Source organism: Psammomys obesus, unplaced genomic scaffold (assembly GCF_907164565.1).
Source record: "Psammomys obesus unplaced genomic scaffold, mPsaObe1.curated_primary_1811, whole genome shotgun sequence".
Lineage (NCBI taxonomy): Eukaryota > Metazoa > Chordata > Mammalia > Rodentia > Muridae > Psammomys > Psammomys obesus.
Genome location: NW_026596040.1, coordinates 24732145 through 24755007, shown reverse-complemented (window position 1 = coordinate 24755007; position 22863 = coordinate 24732145). Strand labels below are relative to the sequence as shown.

The following is a 22863-nucleotide window of genomic DNA, read 5'->3' as shown; positions in this document are numbered from 1 at the left end:
CCAGTCAATAAAAAGAAATATGGTTTTCTTCTAAACTGTCACAAAAATCTATACCACAGCTTAATCAAGTCCCACAGTCTAAAGGCAACCTGAGCGATCAACAGACGGCAGTGTGCTCGCTGCTCTGGCAACATGTTAACGAAGGCTTTTTTGGTTATTTAAAGTCTTTGGATATTGAACAATCTTGCTTCTAGTACCCATAGCATGAAGCGAATAAATCAACTGACAAAGGCCATTCGTCACACACATTTAGCCAAATTAAACAGATTAAAATACATGGTAGGCAGCATGAATTAATTCTCCAAATGAGACTTACATTAAAATGTCATCAAACTTGTAAGAATACAGGCATGAGCTTTAATACAATCTCATGAGTTTATAATTGCATGATCTAAATTTTAACTAGTTTCTTAAAGTTAATTTGAGTGCTCACAATGATCTTTATTCAAGAATTTCACTGCTCTGTTCTCCTGTGGCAAGGGCATTCTCTTTGCAAGAAATTAAATAACTACTTTTTTATATAGAAGGTCTTCAGCTTTCTAGGGATTTAAGAAAAAAACACATCTATAGCAATTGTTTTTAAATATAATAAAAACAGGAGCTAAAAAGTATTTTCTTACTTACAAAGCATCAGCAAACGAAAGATTTTCTTTAGTTGCTTTTAAAATGAACTGCATTAATTGTTAAATGCTAAATTATTTCTGAAATTTTGGATGTACCTAACGATGTTTATATTCAAATCAGATGAATTTTCACCATAATACTTACATGTTAAAAATTGGCAATCCAAGTCCAAGTGTATATGATCCCCAAGATTTTATATATATATATGTATATATATACACACACACACACACACACACACACACACACACACACACACACAGGTAACAGTATATAGACTGAGCAGGTTGTAGTTACATATTTAGGAAATCATGTACATCTATATTCCTACATTTATGTGTATGTATGCATGTATGTAACAATAGGAAAAAAAGCCATGAATTTGAAAGAGAGCAAATGGAAGAAAGAAAACAAAAGGGGAAAATGTTTCAATTATTATTTCAAAAAGTAAAATGAGTATTAAAAAATAACAAGGGAACATCATCATCTCATCTTATCAGAAAATCTGTTGCTCTTCTACTTAGGCAAAATTTATTCAAAGCCACTGCCTAAGGGTACAGTTCTTAAACATAAGCTTTCCAATTATCTAAGGAAATCACTGAGCTCTCTCAACTTCTTCCCAGTGGAAAAAATTAAAGGCATTTATTAGGTGGTAATAGTAACAGACTTGCTACATTTTGCTCTGTAAGAAAGAAAATTCTACTTTCAATTTTTTGTAAAAAAATTTTACTCTTATTTTTTTGCTCATACTTTAAAAAATTATTGGTTAATATTCACATTTAAAAGTAATTAGGTATTATAGTCACATTTTCAACTACTGTTAGCCATCTGTACCCAACTAACCAAAAAAAAAAGAAAACAAAAAACAAGAAACAAAATGAAAAAAAAAACAATAGTTTCAATAAAACTATCAGTCTGTTTATTATCATTAATACACTAAAAGAAATTGAGCACAATGAATGTGGAGATTCAGCAATTAAAATTAGTCAAAATGATTCAAAGATAGGCTAAATTTGTCATACATAAACTTTATAAAATTTGCTATATGCCTGGTTCCATGATGGATAACACATGTAAAAGTCTTTGATATCCACTCAATTTCAATAACTTTAAAAAGCAGCATTCACTTTCTCAGTTTCAGTACAAAAAAAAAAAATGTACATTTCTTACATGACCCATTCTATATACATTGTTATTACTACTATTCTTTAATTCAACCCCGTAATTTGTAATTGCAGAGCCTTTCACAACCTCGTGGACATGTGTATTCCTCTACATGTTCAAGACTTTAGTAATGTTTCTAGTTGCGCAACTAAAAGGCTTCCAGAACATTAAGTACCCAGCTCACAGGTATGTGACATACGCCATCCTGGACCAAACCAACAGTTCCACTTGAATTCAAGTTTCCTGGCTTCCTTCACAAGACACAACCCTAATAAGTGACTGAGAAAACAGTTTGCAACACTGATCAGAGCTCCAACAAATTATGTGATTTTTGCCCATGCCTACCAGTAGTGATGTCATCATCCACAAGGTCATGCTCTTCTTCTTGGACTTTGGCTTCTGGTCCTGATGCATCTGGAGCAGCTGTCATAGTCTGCATTGCTTCCACTGAGACTCCAGCTATAACATATTAGAGTGACAAGATTTCACTTTATAAACTGAAAGAAATGTAGTGAAACTTGTAAAGTTTTTACTACTTGAAAGATAACATTCAATATTGTGCAATATACAAACAAATGAATAAAGTATTTATCTCTACTCTATTTATTTATATGGGTGGACATGCATGGGTCTATCCTATATTTAGTTTTACTCAATATCTGAAACAAGAGGACAAAAATGCTGATATAAATTTTATTTTTACTTGATTTGTTTCACTAACACTTATGCTATCTGTTTTAGATTGAATTATGCTGCAAACAGAAACAAAAATGTACAGTGAAGCACTAATTCAAAGGTTTACTCTCTTCTATGTTAGTGTGTTCACAACTTGGGGTTGGCAGGTAGGTGAGGACAGAGAAGTAGCTGTGTTCTGAGACAAGTATTGATTCCAAAGAAAAACATTTCTTTCTATGAAAGAATTAGGGATGAGGAACAGAATTATCATACCAAAAGGGTTCCATTCTGCTAGTTTACACAAATGCCTTTATCCTGCATAGCCACCTTTTTCTCTGTCTGAATATATATGGAGTGTTACTTTGCATTTACCATATTATTTCAAAGTTGGCAAGAGGAAGTAGATTTTATAGTGTTTTAAAATGATTATCATCAATCTATCATGTGTAATATAGAAGTGGAAATTTCTAACCAAGTCTTTTAAAGAAGTACTTTAATATTTGCTTAGAAAGGAGCAATACAAATGCTTTACAAACTACATGCGATAGATACCGAAGGATTTCTTTTGTTCTAAGGTGTACTGCTTTACACAATTCCCCAGGCTTTCCAAAGGCACCCAGACAGGAAAAATCCTTAGCTAATTCACCACCGTGAAGGATAGTAAGCTGGACTCATCAGTGGGTAACCAGAAGATCTACAGATTGAATATGGAAAACAGAATGCACAAGTGTAGGAGTATCACCTGTTCAGAGCTTCTTTGGAGCACTGGGAGGAGAAGAAGAAGTGAAGAATCAAGGGAAAGAAGGAAGGGAAGGGATAATAACAAAACTGGTCCCCAGTGAGCAGACCATGATGACGCTGCCCCTCTAGGAAGTATATTTGTTACTGGGCTCACAAGGTCAATTTTAACATGAAGGAGGGTTTCATTAGAGAAATACTAATTACTTAATCCACGCCACCCACCTGCAAAATAATCACAAAGAGACGGGGATAGAGAGGGAAACAACACATTCCTAGAAGGACATATATTGTTCAAATAATAAAAAAAAAATTAAAGATAATTTTTGCATACTGAATTAAAACATAACCTTTGAAATCTCATTCTTTGCTAGCACTCAGTAATTCTGAAAACGATGAGAAAAACTGGAATAAAAATATCAAAGAACAATATGAACAGTAATGATCACTAGTATTTTCCTTTCATTAATTCAATGAAAGTGAAAGTTAAGACTTATAAGTAAACCATTTATATTCATCCTATTTAACCAGAGGGACAAAGAAAGTTCTCAATGTGACGCTACTGCTAGGTTCTGAAGCCAGAACTAAAAGACAGGCCTTCTGACCTTAAATCCCAAGGCAAAGTCACCACAGCACAAGGTTTTCTTGGAAGTGAGTCCTTGGGACAGGTGAGTGGTATTACAGAACATCACAGCATAGCCACAAAGACTTAAACTCATACCATACAGTGTGAATGCTGTCAAGCCATCCATGCATAGAGTTTAAAGAGCAAATACATATATCTCAATGGAACTGAGGCCAACGACCAAAAAACCCATACTTATATTTGTTCTTAAATAGATCCATTTCAGAACCGAGTTTAATAAAACTTGGAAGACAAATAAAATACAACCAAGTAAAATCTTGCATGCATAGAGTGTCAAATATCCTTATTGAAATATTAGCAAATAGGAGTTAGGCAGGGTAGTAAATGCCTTTAATCTCAGCTCTCAAGAAACAGGCAGATCAATTTCTGAGTTGGAGGCTAGACTGGTCTACATAGAAAGTTCAATAACAACCAAGCTACATAGTGAGGCCCTGCCTCAAAAAAAAGGGGGGTGGGGATAAAAGAGAGCGTGTGAGGAAGGCGGGGGAGGAAAACTAATTAATTAAACAAGTAGAAGCCTGGAATATATATAAATGTTTATATAATATGGCCAAGAGGACTTTACCACAGGATACAAGTCTGGTTCAGTTTAAAAAAACCAAACAGTTTAATCCAAAGAGTGATCTAAAGAATATCATGAGATCATAGTAATTATTTGACAAAAGTTTGACACATCTTTAAAGATGACTTTTTCAAAACTATAGGAAAATCAGGAACTGAAGGGAATTTCTTCAGCTTATAAAAAGATGTAAAACTTGAAGTTGACATTCATATTTAATGAAGGAAATCCGATCCTTTTCATTCTATAATCAGGAATAAACAAGGATTACACTTAGAACACATTTGCCTATTTAACAACATGGAAAACTCTAACAAATACCAAAACAGAAGGTAAACATAGGCAGTTTAAAAAGAACAATGCAGACTGCTCCTGTGCGATGTTTAATTCTAGGTACCGACTTGACTGAGTTCACATACACAGTCAGCTCTTAAGCCACCTGGACTTTCATACTTAGACTGAGCCCTGACAGAAAGTTTCCCTGAGCTCTACCTTGCACATCATCTATTGTGAAACTTAGCCTATTTGGCTACATGAACCAATTCCCCTTAGTTAATCACCTCTCTTCCAACTACCTACCTATTCATCCATCCATCATCCATCCATCCATCACCCACTATTGATCCTGGTTCTGTCTTTCCAAAGAACACTGACTTAATACTATTCAAGGGTAAAATAATTGCCAATGTAAAAAAATCTAGAGAATTCCAAAAGACAACAGCAAAAATTAGTTACTACAAAATAAAGGATAAATCTTGAATCATCCCTATTACCAACATCCCTACCTTGAAGCTTCTTTTTGCAAGGACTCTACAAACTCTCCCCAGCCTCTTCTCACTGACAGTTTCTAGCTTCATAGCCTATATATATATATGCACTCATGCGTGGAGTGGGGTTGGTTGGGGGGTGTCTATATATGTCTGTGTGTGTGTGTGTGTGTGTGTGTGTGTGTAAATATGTGTCTTTCTGTGTGTGTGTATATGTGAGTCTGTATGTGCATGAATATGTGTGTCTTTCTGTGTTTACATATGGGTCTGTGTATGTGTATTTGTGTGTGTCTGTGTGTATATATGTGTCTGTACAGGTGTGTCTATGAGTTTGTATATCTGTCTGTATGTGTCTGTCTGTGTGCATGCATGCACACATGTAAATTAGATGCTAGGTTTCCCATATGGGAACAAATATGTAATATTTGTCTTTCTGAGTCTAGTCAAATTTATCATTTAATGTAATTTCTAGAATCATCTATTTACTTAAGAATTTCATAATTCCATTTTATTTCTATCTTAATAAAATTTCCCTGTGTCTATCTCCTCTGCAGTAACAAGACCTGATGCTGGCATGTACTATGTGGCTCTGGTGAGGACTTTGTGGTCAGTGGTACAGTAACAGCATGAGTGTGAAAAGAAAGGTTACATAATGATACAAGAAGACAAAGCAAGTATGGAGTTCTTCAATCACTCTCAAAGGACATCAGCAAGAACTGAAACCTCTCACCAGTCTCCTCCATTTCTCAATATTACCACACTGGAGACACAGCTCTTATATATGAATCATTAAGAGGAAAAGTACATCCCAACTAAAGCACACATCATACATAAAACTAATTCCAAATGAATTATGTAAATGTAAAATAAAGCAATTAAACTTTTTAAAATAAAAATATCATTGAGCCCTAAAGTTAGACCTGACATTAAAAGCATAATCCATACAAAGAAATATGGATTAGGTGGCCCTTATCAGGATCAAAATAACTTCAGCTCTGCAAAAACACTATAAAGAGGGGGGAAAAAAAGACAAGACACAGACCAGAGAAAAGAATTTTTTAGGACGGGAACCACACAAGGAGAGCAACAGAACCAGAAAATTTGAACACAGGGAATTTCCCGGAGACTCATACTCCAACTAAGGACTATTCGTAGAGATAACCTAGAACCCCTGCACAGATGTAGCACATGACAGTTCAGTGACCAAGTGGGTTCCATAGCAATGGGGACATAATCTGATTGGCCTGCTCTTTGATCACCTCCCCCTGAGGGGGGGGGGCAGCCTTACCAGGTCACAGAAGATGACAATGCAGCCACTCCTGATGTGATCTGACAGACTAAGATCAGAAGGAAGGAGAAGAGGACCTCCCCTATCAGTGAACTTGGGGAGGGGCATGCGTGAAGAAGGAAGAGGGAGGGTGGGATCGGCAAGGGAGGAGAGAGGGTCTTCTGGGGGATACAAAGTGAATAAAGTGTAATTAATAAAAATGAAAAAATTTAGGATCACGATTGATGATGTGTGACCGGCAACACACAAAATGAAACTAGGGATAACGAGGGATAACTGTATTGTAGATGTTGATGGCACTCACTAAGGGTCACAGTTAAGAAATATCAATGGTAAATATAAGTAAATGGGTAAATATAAGTAAATAAAAAGATGTAAAAAAAAAAAAGAACCATATACCTAACAAGAGACCAGTACCCAGATTGCACAAGAAACTTTCCAAATCTCATTCCAAATCTCACAGTAAACAGGGCTCCAATTCCTCCTAACTATTAACCAAAGTGTATATGATGCAGTAATTACTGTTAGAGAATGAAACCATATGTCCTCATGAAAACTAATCCATAAATATACATGGCACCATTATCTACAAAAGCAAAACTGTGGTGAGACTGTAAATGGCCAAATTGCTACAATATTGTAACACAGTCACATAGTGGAATGCTGTGCAGCAGTTCAAAAAGGGGGAGTTCTGATAGTTGCTGCAATATGCTCACTAGAAACTTAAAGAATCACTTCATCTTATGACCACAAACAGCCAAGATGGTGAAATCTATTGCAACAGAAAGGAGAGCAGCACACTAGTCTAGAATGAGAGGAAGTGGGATATCAGGACAAATACTATTGAGTGGTGGGGCTCACTCTCAGGTGAACATTTTCCAAAACGAACTTTTGGTTGCACAGCTGTATGAATAAGAAAAGAGCTCTCCGAATTGTGTGTGTGTTTGGGGAAAATTTGGAAAATGAGTTATATGTCCATAAATTTACCCATAAAGCAAGTCTGGCTTTCTAACATTTAGTATCAACCAAGCCACCTATGCCACTATGTGTACACTATGGGTACTCCCAAAAAAACAGATTAAAAAAATTACAGGCCAGGCATGGTGGTGACACCTATAATCCCAGCATTCAGGGAGGCAGAGGCAGGTGGATCTCTGTGAATTCAAGGTCAGCCTGTTCTAGAAGGCAAGTCCAAGACAGCCAAAGTTACACAGAGAAACTGTATAACAAAAAAAAAGAAAAAAAAAAAAAAAAAGGACGGAAGGAAGGAAGGGAGGAAGGAAGGAAGGAAGGAAGAAAGGAAGCAAGGAAGGAAGGAAGGAAGAAATAACAGAGAGCATTTATACATTAGGAAAGTGACATTCCTGCAAGAATTTTCTTCTAGCAAAAATACATAACTTTTTCTCACTTTGTTTTTTGTTTTGAGGCAGGGTCTTACATAGCCAGGAATTTGCTATATAGCTGAGGATGACCTTGAACTTTTGATCCACCTGCCACTACCTTCTTAGTGTTAGAATTGATGAAGGGGAAGAGCACTTTTCCAACTAAACAACATCATCATCCCAAAGGTGCACACTTTAAGAAATAGTTAAGCTACGTTCCTGGTTTTGCCTGAATGTGTTAACCTGTTAATGTGTGAATATGTTAATCTTCACAATCTTCAGTGCTACACAGTTACAAGTAAGTAAAAGAAGGAGAGACTGTTTTTCCAATATAAGCTCAACACTGTAACTCCCATACCACTGTGCACTGATGGCAATCAATTCTCTAAGACTCTAAATGTTCTGGAAAATAGTGAAGGCTAGGTACTGAAGACACATAACCAAATCACAACACTCTCATTTCCTCCATCAAAGTCAATTTTAACAGTCTGTTTTCAGGAAATAACTTAAAATTTCGGCTCGTATAAAGATCAATAACATTTTAAAATAATGCCAACCATTTTACTCTCTATCTGCAAAAAGAAGGCATCATAGCATTGTTACAAACCCCAAACCATAATTTGACTACTTCTGATAACCACGTTATTTAGATGCATGCAATCTGCTCTCTCTTTTTTTTTAATCTTTTATTTTTTTTATTAATTACACTTTATTCATTTTGTATCCCCCCATGAGCCCCTCCCTCCTCCCCTGCCGATCCCACCCTCCCTCCCCTTTCTGCATGCATGCCACTCCCCAAGTCCACTGATAGGGGAGGTCCTCCTCTCCTTCCTTCTGATCTTAGTCTAGCAGTTCTCATCAAAAGTGGCTGCATTGTCCTCTACTGTGGCCTGGTAAGGCTGCTCCCCCCTCAGGGGGAAGTGATCAACGAGCAGGCCAATCAGATTATGTCAGAGGCAGTCCCTCTTCGCATTACTATGGAACCCACTTGGACACTGAACTGCCATGGGCTACACCTGTGCAGGGGTTCCAGGTCATCTCCACAAATAGTCCTTGGTTGGAGTAGGAGTCTCTGGGAAGTTCCCTGTGTTCAAATTATCTTGTTCTGTTGCTCTGCTTGTGGAGTTCCCGTTCCCTCCAGCTCTTACTATTTCCCACTTCTTACATAAAATTCCATTGACTCTGCCCATCAGTTGGCCATCAGGCTCAGCATCTGCTTTGACAGTCTATACTGCAGAAGCTTTCAGAGGCCCTCTGTGGCAGGTTTCAAGGTGGTTTCCTGTTTTCTTCTGGCTTTCAGAGGCCCTCTGTAGCGGGTTCCGAGGTTGTTTCCTATTTTCGTTTTCTTCTGATGTACATCCTCTTTGCCTTTCAGGATGGGGATTGAACATTTTAGTTAGGGTCCTCTCTTTTGCTTAGTTTGTTTAGATGTAGCAATCTGCTCTCTTAGAGCAGAAGATATTACAGTATCAGTGGCTCGTGGGGCGCTGTGTATATAACAAAGGACTTGATAAATCAACCTTTAAAGACAAAGCTTATCTATATCCTGCTTGTGGAAGTATGTACATGACCAAACACATTGTTGAAAACTAGGAACCAAAGTGATACATTTTACTATATGTAAATTTAGTTCTTTCAAAAGGATATAATAGACAACACTATAACAGTCATAAAACAGAACTGAAGATTATGTGAAAATACTATTTTCTTTCTTTCTGTGTGTATGCTCTGTGTGCATGTGTGAGAAGATAAACAGGTGTGCCTGTCAATGCATGTACGTGAAGGCCTGAATCTATCTAACATGGCGTTTCTTCCTTTATCTCTCTCCACCCTCCGCCCTCCCAAACCCCCACCCACCTCTGCATCTTATCTTTTGACACAGGCTTATTTTGAGAACTTGGAGCGCACTGATTGGCTGGGATAGGCCAGCAAGCTTCTAAGATGCACATGACTCTGCTTCCACCAACACTGGGGTTATAGGTTTGCATTGCTGTGCCTTGCTTTTACATGGGTACTAGAGATCTGAACTTAGGCTCTTATGCTGTTTAAAGACTTATTTATATATTACATGACTTAAGTGTCTGTATGAATGTATGTGTACCACATGTGTTTTCAGAGCCCAAGGAAGCCAGAAGAGAGCACAGGATCCCGAGAACTTAGAGTTATGTGTAATTTTTGAACTGCCTGGTCTGGATACTGGGATATAAGGCCTGGTCCTCTGCAAGAACAGCATGTGATCTTAACTGCCAAGCTCTATCTCCAGCTGTCAGGGGTCCAGGCTTGTGCAACAAGCATTTTATCTATGAAACCATCTCCCTAACTCCTGTAGTATTATTTCCAATGAAATACAAAGATAGGAGAAAAGTAGTGACTTACTGATATAAAAAGCATAAATTTTCAAAGCATGAAATTATTTCCATGTGATTCATTATGAGAAAAAGATGAAATATTCCTGGAAACTTAAAAAAGGAATCTTTATAAAATCTGTAAATATAAACTTGCTTACTCATAAGCAAAGATTTAAACTATCAACTATGTGGTGATTCTTTGCTTTTGCATTATATAACTCATGTTAGTGAGTTTACTTGTCAAATTACATTAAAAATAAAATGGCTAGGCATGGTGGCACACGGCTGTAATCTCAGCACTAGAGGAGTCAGAGGCAGAGGCAGGTGGATCTCTGAGTTTGAGGCCAGCCTGATCTATAAAGCGAGTCCTGAACCTGAGAAACCCTGTCTCAAAAAAAAAAAAAAAAAAAACCCAAATAATAATAATAATAATAAACTGAGGTATATTACTTTGACGAATAGATTCAAAATATTGGCCATAAAGTTCAATAAACTTGTACTGAACAAAACACAATGCAACAGAAATTACAATAACTAATTACACTAGGAAATAAGAACAATAGTTTTGGGGGAAAAAGAAAACTCTTAGATCAATTCACCCTGGCATGGTGGCCTTACCAGGACACAGTGGAAGAGGATCCAGGTGGTCCTGATGAGATATGATAGAATAGGATCAGACAGTAGGAAAGGAGGACTCCTCCTTTTCAGTGGACCAGAGGAAGGGAATGGGTGGGAGGGAAGCAGGGTGAGACCGGGAAGAGATAAGGGAGGGGGTTACAATTGGGATACAGAGTGAATAAATTGCAAAAAATGATAAAATAAAAATTAAAAATTAAATAAAGAGAGAAAGTGATCTAACGAAAGAGATACAGTAAACGTATGAAAGAGTAAGTTTGCAAACTCAGGTCTTACAAAATGAAAAAAATGTACATTTTACCATCATAGGTTTCATCATATGGATCTATAATGAGACTCAGGAAGGAAATGAAAAAACATGGAGTGAAGCAGAAAACCGATAAGAGGACGTTTTGCTATGACAACATGGAGTGGAGAGCATTGAACAGAGCAGAAGGGAGGAATAGAGAACAGGAAGACTTTCATGAGACCTTACAGATTTCTATATCCGAAGGTCAATTATTATTGTCAAAGACTTATAATAATTAAAATGTTTCCAGTTATATCTATATAGTATATGTTATATACGTGACATTCATATGTGTGTTGTTTTTAATGTGAATATAGAAATATGATCTTCAAAATCAAATACTATACTTCAATACTATACACAAAATTCCAGCAATAAGAGCTGGAGCATGGCACAAGCTGCACTTCCAGAGAACCCAGGTTCAATTGCCAGCACGCACACGGAGGATCCTAACATCTGTACATCCAGTTCAGGAAGATCTGACATGCCTCTGACCTCTGAGATCACCAGGCACCCACGTGGAGCACAGACTTACAGGTGAAACGTCTAGACACATAAAATATTTTTCAATTCAATAGTAAAATATACACATTAGTTAAACATGTATGTTTCATGTCTTACATATTATCTTTATAAACATTTTTCAACTGGTTTACAATATTTGAGTGATGGCAAATAAAATGAGCTCAGAATAATTCTATAGTGTCATTTGACTAACATAAGCAAAGATAAAACACTGATTTTAACTTTGTAAAAAAAATTTTTTTTACTGAATAATATATGCTTAGTCTTTATTTTTTATTATTATTAGTTACATTTTATTAACTCTGTATCCCACTCCCTCATTCCCTTCCATTCCCACCTTCCCTCCCTCAGCTCCTCCCTGCCCCTTTCCAAGTCCACTGATTGGGGAGGACCTCCTCCCCTTTCATCTGACCCTGTTTTATCAGGTATCTTTAGGACTGGCTGCAAAGTCTTCCTCTGTGGCCTAGCAGGACTGCTCCTCCCTTGAGGGGTGGGGAGGTCAAAGAGCCCGCCATTGAGTTCATGTCAGAAATAGTCCCTGTTCCCCTTACTAGGAAAAACCAATTGGTTACTGAGCTACCATGGGCTACATCTGAGCAGAGGTTCTAGGTTATATCCATAAATGGTCCTTGGTGGAGTATCAGTCTCAGAAAAGACCCCTGTACCCAGATATATTAATGCAGCATGTTAACCAATACTGGGATAGTAAACCAGTTCAGATCACTGTAACTTTACTATTAGGTGAAAAGAATAATATTGTTAGAAGAAAAAAATGTTAATAAAAATTATATTTTCTCATTCTCATAAAATATAGATTTCCAGTGAGACTGAAAAATATATCCAAAACAACAGTAAGTATTTTTATTTCATCAGATTCTCACAACTGTGATTTTCCATTGATCTAATTAAAGTACACTTGAGGCAATGGTTTGATATGAACATTTACTTTGAATGAAGTAAAATCCAACAATAAGGGAATGTGTGAATATCTCCAGCTGCCTTTCAGGCAGAAGGCAGGGATTTCTTGGAAGTGGATCCGGGCAGTGACTGACCAGCACCGCTGCACATTCCCCACAATCTCCTGACAGACAGACGGCCTGCCTCACATTAATTCACTTCACACCACACATATCGATCTGCAGCCATTCCCTAGTCTCTCTGCACACACTGCCTGTCTGGCTGCCTACATTCACATCAGCACATACACACAAAGGCCATAGAAGATAACCTTTTGCTTTCCATTAAAGATACAGTATCTACTTTTCCTTCTCTAAGTATCAAAAATAGAAATTATAACACGATAGATGTCATATGAGATTTCACACATAATAATTTAAAGGTAGTTATTCTTTATTTTGAATAAAGACCCTTTCAATTTATCAGAAACAAGCTAGCTTAGTAAAGAAAGGCACAATGCAATTAGAGAAATAAAAATATGATTAAAATAGATTTTTTAAGATTAAATCAGAATATAATAATTATTTGGTAAGAATTGGTAAGAATCAATAAGAATTGATGTTTAACTAAGGAGACATATTTTCCTACTTAATATTTTGAACTATTTATGAAACTGCTCTCATAAAGAATGTAAATATAAACCATCCTGAAAGCAGCAAAACAAGCTGGGAAATGCAAAAGTAATAGAACCCACAGGTGGTGTACTAGCTCAACAGAATATTAATGTGAGAGCATACAGCTTTATTATTTTTTTTCCAAACAGAACTGAAAATTATCTATAGTAAAAATGATACTTTAAATTCACCTTCTCAAAGATTTGATCTGTAGGCTAAAAATAGACTAAAAGCAATTTTTTTATTTGTTTCAGAAGCTACAAATGAAAGAAAGACTAATACGGCTTGACCTTCCAGGTATTGCCAAATCAAAGGCAAAACTGTCCTGAAACACACTAACTCTGAAATCTGTCCTGATGCACACTAACACTGAGATCTGGCTGATTTGGAACCTCTAGTATGAGCAGAATTATCCATCTCAGAACTGCTTAAGAATTTGTTATGAAAACCCTTCAAAGGTCCATATTCTTTCTGTATCTCCTTTTCTGCCTCTCCTCTTCATTTACTAGCAATGGCTGTGAAGATAAAAAACAAAATCAAACAAACAAAAAAAAAAAAAAACCAACCTGCATAAACAGTGTACAATGTACACATGCTAAGCATATATTAACAGTAAGGTTCTTTAAAAATCAATGGAAGTGAAGCTGATGGAAGCAGCAAAAGATAATGGCTTCAGCAAGGAAGCTCCTGAATCCTGGGCTAGATCTAAAGGAAGGGCTACATCTAAATGAATCAGAGGGCAGAGCATTGCTCATACGGTGAGACAGGTAATTGTGCAAAGTGCTCACATTTACATAAAGACTGAGAGCACTCAGTTTCTGTTGAACAAGCCTTCTCAAGGAGCAGCACGGCATGACAGGAGAGCCTCAGCTTCAGTGGCTGGTGTGCGCTGGGGCTAGAGGGAGCGGCTACAGGAATGGAGATGTGAGGAATGCCTTCACCTGTGTTGGGGAAAGACATTTCCTGTATTGAGAAGACAAAGATTTGTGAATGGATACCGTAATGAGCTAATAGTGCTCAAACTATGTTTTCCCAGACAGAGATTCCCACCTTAACTTACTGAGTAGTTGGGTAAATGCATGAAGAAGTGTGCACATGTCTTACAGAAGTTTTCATTTGAAGAATAGACACTTTTAAAATAATAATCACTTTTCTAGATAGTTTTTCCAAAGAGAGGCAATACAAATGGAGAGAAAATTTACCCATTCATTTAATTCGGGAGGGGGAGGTAGGGGCTAACAGGTTTACTAAGCAAAGAGAATAAAACTAGAGTATAAAATACAGAAACTTTTCACTGGGGAACTTGAGAGCCATGCTACTACTGCAGATTTATAAGTGTGTAAGTGAAAATCCTTTATGTAAATAGGGGGGAAATCAAATGACATTTTCAGAGTGATAAAAAGAGAACACCTCAAAATTAATTTCATGAGCTGGAAACATCTGAGTTGGGTCTTGAAGGGTATGTAAAATGCATAATGGAATTATACAGAGTGAAGAAAACTCCAAAATGAAAGAGCAGCACACCAAGAGACCATGAACAGCAGGAATTAAGTGTGACAACAATGGGGAAGGAAGCTAACCAGACACTAGATGCTGGAGCCCAACAGACAGTGAAAAGTAAGTTGCTAACAGAGGATGGGAAGCACTGTCCTGGCTAATGCTTCCTGTCACCTTGACTACATCTGCAGTTGACTAAAATGAAGCAGTTGGCCACACCTGTGAGGGAGTTTTCTTTCTTCTTCTTTTTAAAATTTTTATTAATCACACTTTATTCACTTTGTATCCCCCCTGTAGCTTCCTTCCTCCTCCCCTCCCAATCCCACCCTCTCTCTCCCTTTTCCACTTATGCCCTTCCCCCAGGCAACTGATAGGGGAGGTCTTCCTCCTCTCCTTCTTGATTGAATAATCTTTGGTGGAAAGAAGGCACCCTAACCCTGATCATTGGAAGTCAGAAGACCCACACTAAATCTGGGCCACCCCTTCTGGGTTCAGCCTACAAAAAAGGACATGGAAGAAGGAAGACCGCTTTTCCCTGCTGCCCTCACTGTCATTGGCAAGTTCACCCATCTGCTGCTGCTGTACTCCTTCATCGACATGAGGACCTACGTCTTCTGCCTTCCAACATATACTGAAGGCCAACTGGGAAATCTAGCCTCGTGGACTGGACAACTACCATGTCTGGGCCTTTCTATTGGGAGACAGCCATTATTCGACTAGCCAGACCACAGCCTATAAACCACTGTAGTGTGTGTGTGTGTGTGTGTGTGTGTGTGTGTGTGTGTATTCATTCTAAGTTGTGCTCCTCTAGAGAACCCTAACACAGGTAGGAAAGGAATAAACTTGCTTGTTTTTTTTTTGTTTGTTATTTGTTTTGTTTTTTAGGCAGAGTCTTACAATGTAGCCTTGGCTGGCCTGGAACTCACGATGTAGGCCAAGCTAATCTTGAAGTTATAGAAACCCATCTGACCCTGCTACCCAGGGCTGACTAAAGGCCACTGCCGCCACAAACAGCAAACACATAAGCGTGATTCCTTTAAGGCATCCACCTGGCTCCAGTGTGAGGAAAAAAAAATGTAGACCCATTAATACCCATAACCAAAAAGTGCTAATGTTTACTCTCTATGCACTGAGAACAAGCTCCTAAGACCTAACATCTGAAGTGAAGCATGAGGATCCTATCCATTCTCTTTCTGGTTATCAAATACTCTCCGGAATTCAGTTTGGGTAGAGAGCCAAAAGACTGGGAAAACATGCAGGGAGCTGCGGGGTTTTTACCTAAATCTACATTCTGAGAAACAACCAATAGAAACCAATGGTTTCTAGAAACGTAGCAAGATTGTTTGTGTCTTCATGTATAACGACCTGGAAACACAATGAAATACAGTAATTGTATTGTAAGTTCAAACATGAATGTAGGTGAGTTTGGCACAGTGCTGGAGCTAAGTGCACTACAAAGAAACACACCAGGAAATGTTAAAAGTGGGGATGGTTTCTATAAGACTGTAGTAGTAGACAGTAAACTCTATTAATGTGTCACACCCTAAAGATCTAAATATGACAGAGTAAACTTTATTCAATGCAACTGTTTAAACCAATAAGTTAACCAGAATGCTGGGAAATTTGTAGTGCACATGCCTACAAATCAATATAGTACAAATCTTGTTACATAAGATGACAGAAAAGTGGAAACATAAAGACACTGAACTAAGGACTATAGAAATAGACTAAAAGACTAGATAACATAAAGCTACGGATCAAAAGAGAACTGTACGCAAATACTGCACCCTAGTGTTAACTGGTTTTTACAATGTATGTGTTAGAAAGTCTAAATTACATGAACTCTACTAAGGTTGGGGAAAATAAGCAAATCTACTGCAAATAAGGAGTAGCAGATTAATTTTATTTACAAATACACACAGGGGTGGGCTAGAATGAATCCTTGTGTGAATAAAAATGGGAAACATTCACTTGAGCTCAGGTTTATTTTAAATAGATGAAGACAGGTAGCCAGGAAACCACAGAAAGGAAGGCACAAAAGAGAGACAAGGAAAGGAGAGCAGCAGACAGAGGGATAGGCAGACACATGGAATGAGAATGAGTTACGAGTGTTTCTCTGTTCTGTGCACTGAGAGGCTCTACAATTTGTGAACCCAGAAGCAGCAAGACATGGGGTACCCAGACTGTTGTCTCTAAGAGATCTACTAAAGGCTCCTAACAGACATGATGATCCTAGCAGGAAGGTAGGAAAAAACAAGATGGACGGGAGCATATGCCAGGATTTTAATCACGATGCCACATCAAATGGACACCAGTGACAAATGAAAAGAGAATCTTTGGACAAAGGCTAGAATGATAAAGCAACAAAATGAGTAACAAGGTCAAGTATTTATCAACAGTCTAGTAAGGTGTTAGGTCATTTGGAGAGGAAAAATACAATCATTATGAAACATCACTTTTTATAAACAATATATGCTAAAGAAGCAATTTAAAAATTAAATTTTTTTATTTTATACCCAAGAAGATATTCTCAGTGGAATACTTATGCACATTTATTTTTATGAAGACTGGGTAGATTCAGATCACAAGGAAATAGATTATGTCATAAAATAGAAAACTATCTTCTGAGATGTAATATAAACTAGAAAGTAGTAAGCCTCAGAGAAAACTAAATAAGCAGGTTTGTGAAACACAGTTAAATCAGTGTAGAGAGATGACAGAGTGGAATCACATGACTACAGACATCAAACTCATGCTCTGTCATGAGCATAATGCGTCTATAGGAGCATGTTATTATTCTACTACATTACACTAATTAAATCTCACAATTCATTTTAAAAGCTATTCATATCTAACTCATGATTTAGAGGAAAATGAAAAGTTGAATTAACTAAGGCTGCACTCGTCATTGCCTCTGGCAGAGCTCTTAAAGAATTAACTTGCAGAACAAAGTTATAAAAAGCTCTATAACTGAGCAGACAAGTACTATCATAACCAAGATACTTCAATATCAAAAAAGAATGTATGCTTTACTTTGCAAACCCACTCTACAAACAAAAATAAAATATATTTAAATTAGGTAGCCACACATTTTTATCATTTGTCCTATTTGTATGTGCAGTGTGTCAGGTGTCTCCACTGTGGGCATGCATGCACCTCACACAATGGAGGTCAGAGACAACTCTGCAAAGCTGGCTATTTCCATCCTCATCTGCATGTGTTCCTGGGATCAAACTCTGGTCATCACACCTGTGCAGCAAGACTTACCTGCTGAGCCACTTTCCTGGACAGGCAGCCATTCTTCCCCTCCAACTTATGAGCTCATAAGCAAAAAGAAATATATATATAGGTACATATATATAACTAGATAATATTTTAAACTTATAAATACAGAGGTACTCAAAACTATTACAAAAAGAGTTAGAGATAGGAACTGGTGCTTGAAAACAAATTCATAAGGCTCATATGAAAAAATAATCAGATAGTCCCCAACAAAAGTAAAAGCGAAATATGATGATATTTCATTTTTCATCTCTCATAGATATGAGATTCCAAGAGTTTAAGTGTATGTTCAGCTGTAAAGGGTGCTGGAAGGCAAAGCCTCACATAGATATCTGTCGAAAGTAAAAAAACCATCCAATCCATGTGGGAAGAACCAACAACCTGGAAAGACATACAGGCATTTATCTTTAAACTCAGAAGCTCCTGGGTCTTCAATTCAATTCCATTGATCCACCTGTCTGTTTCTATGCCAGTACCATGCAGTTTTTACTACTGTTGCTCTATAGTACAGCTTGAGATCAGGGATGGAGATACTTCCAGAAGCTCTTTTATTGTACAGTATTGTTTTAGCTATACTGGGTTTTTTGTTTTTCCATATAAAATTGAGAATTGTTCTTTCAAGGTCTGTAAAGAATTGTGTTGGTATTTTAATAGGAATTGCATTGAATCTGTAGATTGCTTTTGGGAGAATAGCCATTTTCACTGTGGCCAGCTCTTTGACCACCTCCCCCTTGGGGGTGCAGCCTTGCCAGGTCACAGAGGAAGATGATGCAGCTAGCCCTGATGAGAGGATGCACTAGGGTCAGTTAGAAGGGGAGAAGGTCCTCCCCTATCAGGGGACTAGGGAAGGGGCATAGGGGGAGAAAAGGGAGGGTAGGTGGAATTGGGAGGAGATGGAGGAGGCTACAGCCAGGAAACAAAATGAATAAATTGTAATAAATAAACAAACAAACAATTTAAAAACTCAGAAGCTTTCCTTCTAGGAATATACTTAAAATACACTATCAAAAAATAAAGACATGAATGGGTTTATTCACTGCCACTCTGTACATAATACCAAACACTAGACAAAACCAGAATACCCATCAACCCAAAAGTTAATTTAGAAAGCCAAACAGAACAAGAAGATGTATCAAACATCTCTTTTAAAAAGATAAGGAAGAATAAGAAATATCAAAATATCCAATTTATGCTTAATGACAAAAGCTCAATGGTTTTGATACTTACACATACACATGCATATATATTAGACCAAATTGAAACAGGTATACAGGACAGAATAGTCACTTCAACAAATATGCTTGGAAAACTGGATATTATCTACAAGCAAGAGTTTAAGTTGAATTCTGAGTTTATATCATATATAAAATTAACTCAAATGATTCAAATATTTAAATGTTATGATGTGAAACTATAAAGTTTCTAGAAGAAAATAAGAGATATACTCCATGGTGTCAAATATGACAATGATTTCTTGAAAATGAAACTAAAAGAATATGCAAGAAAACTACAAATAGGTAAACCACCTGTGCACTGACACAATCATGAGCAAGAAGGGAAACTATAGAGACAGTTTTTTTTTCATAATTTATTCATTATACATCCTGATTGAAGTCCCCACCCTCAACTCTCCCCAGTGCCACCCTCCTTCTCTCTTCCCCCACATTCCCTTCCCCTAGTCCACTGAAAGGGGGAGTTCGCCACCATTGCCATCTGCCCATAGCTTGTTAAGTCTCATCAGGACTGCCTGGATTCTCTTCCTTCCTGACCTGGCAAAGAAATCATGAAATTTGCAAGCAAATGGAAGGAACTTGAAGAGATCATCCTGAGTGAGGTAACCCAGAAACCGAAAGACAGGCATGGTATACACTCACTTATAAGTGGATATTAGACATATAATGAATGATAGCCATCAACAGACCTAAAGAAGCTAAACACTAAGAAGGACCCTAGGGAGTATGCTTAAATCTCATTCAGAATGGCGAATAGGATAGACTCCAGAAACAGTGGAAGAAAGGAAAGCGCATGGGAGCCTACATTAGAGGGTCCTCTGAAAGGTTCCATACAACAGGGAATCGAAGCAGATTCTGAGATTCACAGCCAAACTTTTGGGCAGAGTGCAAGGAGTTTTATGGGAGAAGTGAGGGATGGGAGTAGAGGGACATGGAGGGGACAGGAGCCCCACAAGGAGACCAACAAAGCTAAAGGCTCTGAGCTTAGGGGGTCCTGCAGAGACTGGTGAACCAACAGAGAACCATGCATGGAGAGGACCTAGACCCCTGTTCAGATGTGGCCAATTGGCAGCTCAATCTCCATGTGGATCTTGGAGTGAGGGGAGCATGGCTGCCTCTATCATGAAGTTGGTGATTAATCTATGGTCGCTCACCCCTGGAAAAAGAGACTGTTTTCAAATCATCTGAAAAGACGTTAATAAACAGCAACTATAAATAGTTCTTAGGTTAGGGATTATGATACACGTTTCTGATCCCAGGAAAGGCAAGAGCATTACTGCAACTTCAAGGCCATCCAAGTATACATAGTGTGTTCCAAGCCAGCCAAAGCTGTCTAAAAAAATAGTTACAACACAACAACAATAAAACCCAACCTGATTATGATGGGCACAAAACATATACTTCCAAAGAAATATGTAAGTGGCCAACAAATACAAGAAAAAAGTACTTAACACGAAGTGGAAATAACTAGGGAAGTGGAAATCAAAACCTCCATAGCACTTCATGCCTTTTAGCATTACTGATATTTAAAGGGAGGGGGGTGTCCAGGAAAGTGAAGGAATTCATTTTCTGGTCACTACTGATGAGAATGTAAAATAGTAAGAATGTTAAGGAAAATATAATGATGTTTCTTTAAAAAAAAAAATCAGAATTACCTTTTAATCCTATAAATTCTTCAGTCAACATAATCTTAAAATAATTAAAATCAGGTTGTAAAGAGACAGCGGACACCTAAGTTCATAACAGCAATATATATAGTAGCAAGTATACACACTTCCATTTGCTGGACACAAGCTAAATTTTAATTAAGGAGAAAATGCGATGTTGCATGCATATAATTGTATACACATTCATCCCAAGTTCTGAACCATTCTACAACACAGAAGGACTTTGGATGACATTTCCTAAGTTAAATAAATCACTCATAAAAAGACAATTGCTTTTTGGCTTTGTTGGTCTCCTTGTGGAGTTCCTGTCCCCAACAGGTCTTTCTATCTCCCTCTTCTTCCATAAAGTTTCCTGTACTCTGCCCAAAGTTTGGCTATGAGTCTCAGTATTTCCTTCCATACCCTGATGGGTAGTCTTTCATAGGACCCCTGTGGAAGGCTACTGTCCTGTTCCTTGTCTTCTCCTACTTCCAATATCTATCCTGTTTGGTATTCTGAGTGAGGTTTTAGCCTCTTCTCTAGGGTCCTCCATGTTGATTGGCTTCTTTAGGACTATAGATTTTAGTATATTTATCCTATATTATATGGCTAATATCCACTTATAAGTGAGTATATACCATATGTGTCTTTCTGGGCCTGCAGAGACTGATACTCCAACCAAGGATCATGCAGATAGAGGACCTAGACCCCTGCTCAGAAGAAGCCCATAGGCTGCTCAGTTTCCATCTGAGTTCCCTAGTATGGAAGGGGTAGGACAGGGGCTGTCTTTGACATGAACTCAGTGGCTAGCTCTTTGATCACCATCCCCTGGGGAGTGCAGCCTTGCCAGGCAAGAGAGGAAGATGACACAACCAGCCCTGACGAGACCCGATAGGCTAGGGTCAGATAGAATGAGAGGAGGTCCTCCCCTATCAGTGCACTAGGGAAGGGGCATAGGAGAAGAGGGAGGGTGGGTAGGACTGAGAAGAGATGAGGGAGGAGCCTACAGCCAGGATACAAAGTGAATAAATTGTAATAAATAAATAAATAGAAAGAAAGAGACAGTGGCAGTTTAATTTCTTCTCTTGAGAACTCTGTTTAAAACCAAGTCCATCTTTTAACTGGGTCATTTGTCCCCTTGACTCTGTTGAATTTTTATATATTGTAAATATTAATCGTCTGTCATATGTATAGTTAGCAGATTCCCTCACACTATGTGGACTTCCTCTTCATTCAGTTATTTCCTTTGCTGTATAGATGGTTCTTAGCTTTATTGTGTCCCACTTGTCAACTGTTGGCCATAATTTCTGGGCAAATGTACTCTGTAGAAAGGCCTTTCATACACCTGTTTTCTTCTAGTATTTTAGCATTTCCAGTTTCACATCATCCCTTTGGGCTTAGATTTCAGGTAGTGAAATACAGTGTTCTAATTTTCATTCTTCACCATTTGCTGTCTTTTCTGTGACTTATGTTTTTCACATCTTTGTCAAATATCAGGTGGCTGCAGTTACTGCACTCATGTTTGGGTCTTCTTTTTTCCATTGGTCTACATGTCAGTTTTTATTCCAGTACAATATTGTTTTTATCATTACAGCTCAATAGTCAATCTGGAATAATAATCATCGTTCTTTCTGTGCAGCATTGCTTGGCTACATGGGAATAACAAATTTATTGTGGTTTCAAATTAATTTTAGGATTTTTTTTCTATTTCTGTGAAGAATGAGATGAGGACTTAAACAATGAGACTGCACTGAATCTATAAATAGCTTTGGATAGAATGGTCATTTGCACATTATTAGTTCTACCAATCCATGAACATAGGAAATCTATTTTCTAACGTCTTTCTCAATCTCTTTTCTTCAGAAAAAAAGTTTTCATTTTTGAGCTTTTTCATCTCATTGGTTAAGTTTAATACTGTGAGGAATATATTTTTGAGGCTGTTGGGAATGGAAGTATGTACATGATCTCACTTAGCATGTTTGTTGTTAGTAGTT

General features: G+C 37.6%; 1 protein-coding gene across 2 annotated transcripts in view; it reads right to left on the bottom strand.

Annotated features, from left to right (window-relative positions):
• Wdr7 (WD repeat domain 7) overlaps positions 1-22863 on the bottom strand; it is a 315779-nt gene that overhangs the window by 178498 nt on the left and 114418 nt on the right. For both annotated transcript variants that reach the window (XM_055622621.1, XM_055622622.1), the window contains one exon: positions 2134-2247. In XM_055622621.1, the coding sequence (XP_055478596.1) occupies positions 2134-2247 (114 nt within the window). The remainder of the gene's footprint in view (positions 1-2133; positions 2248-22863) is intronic.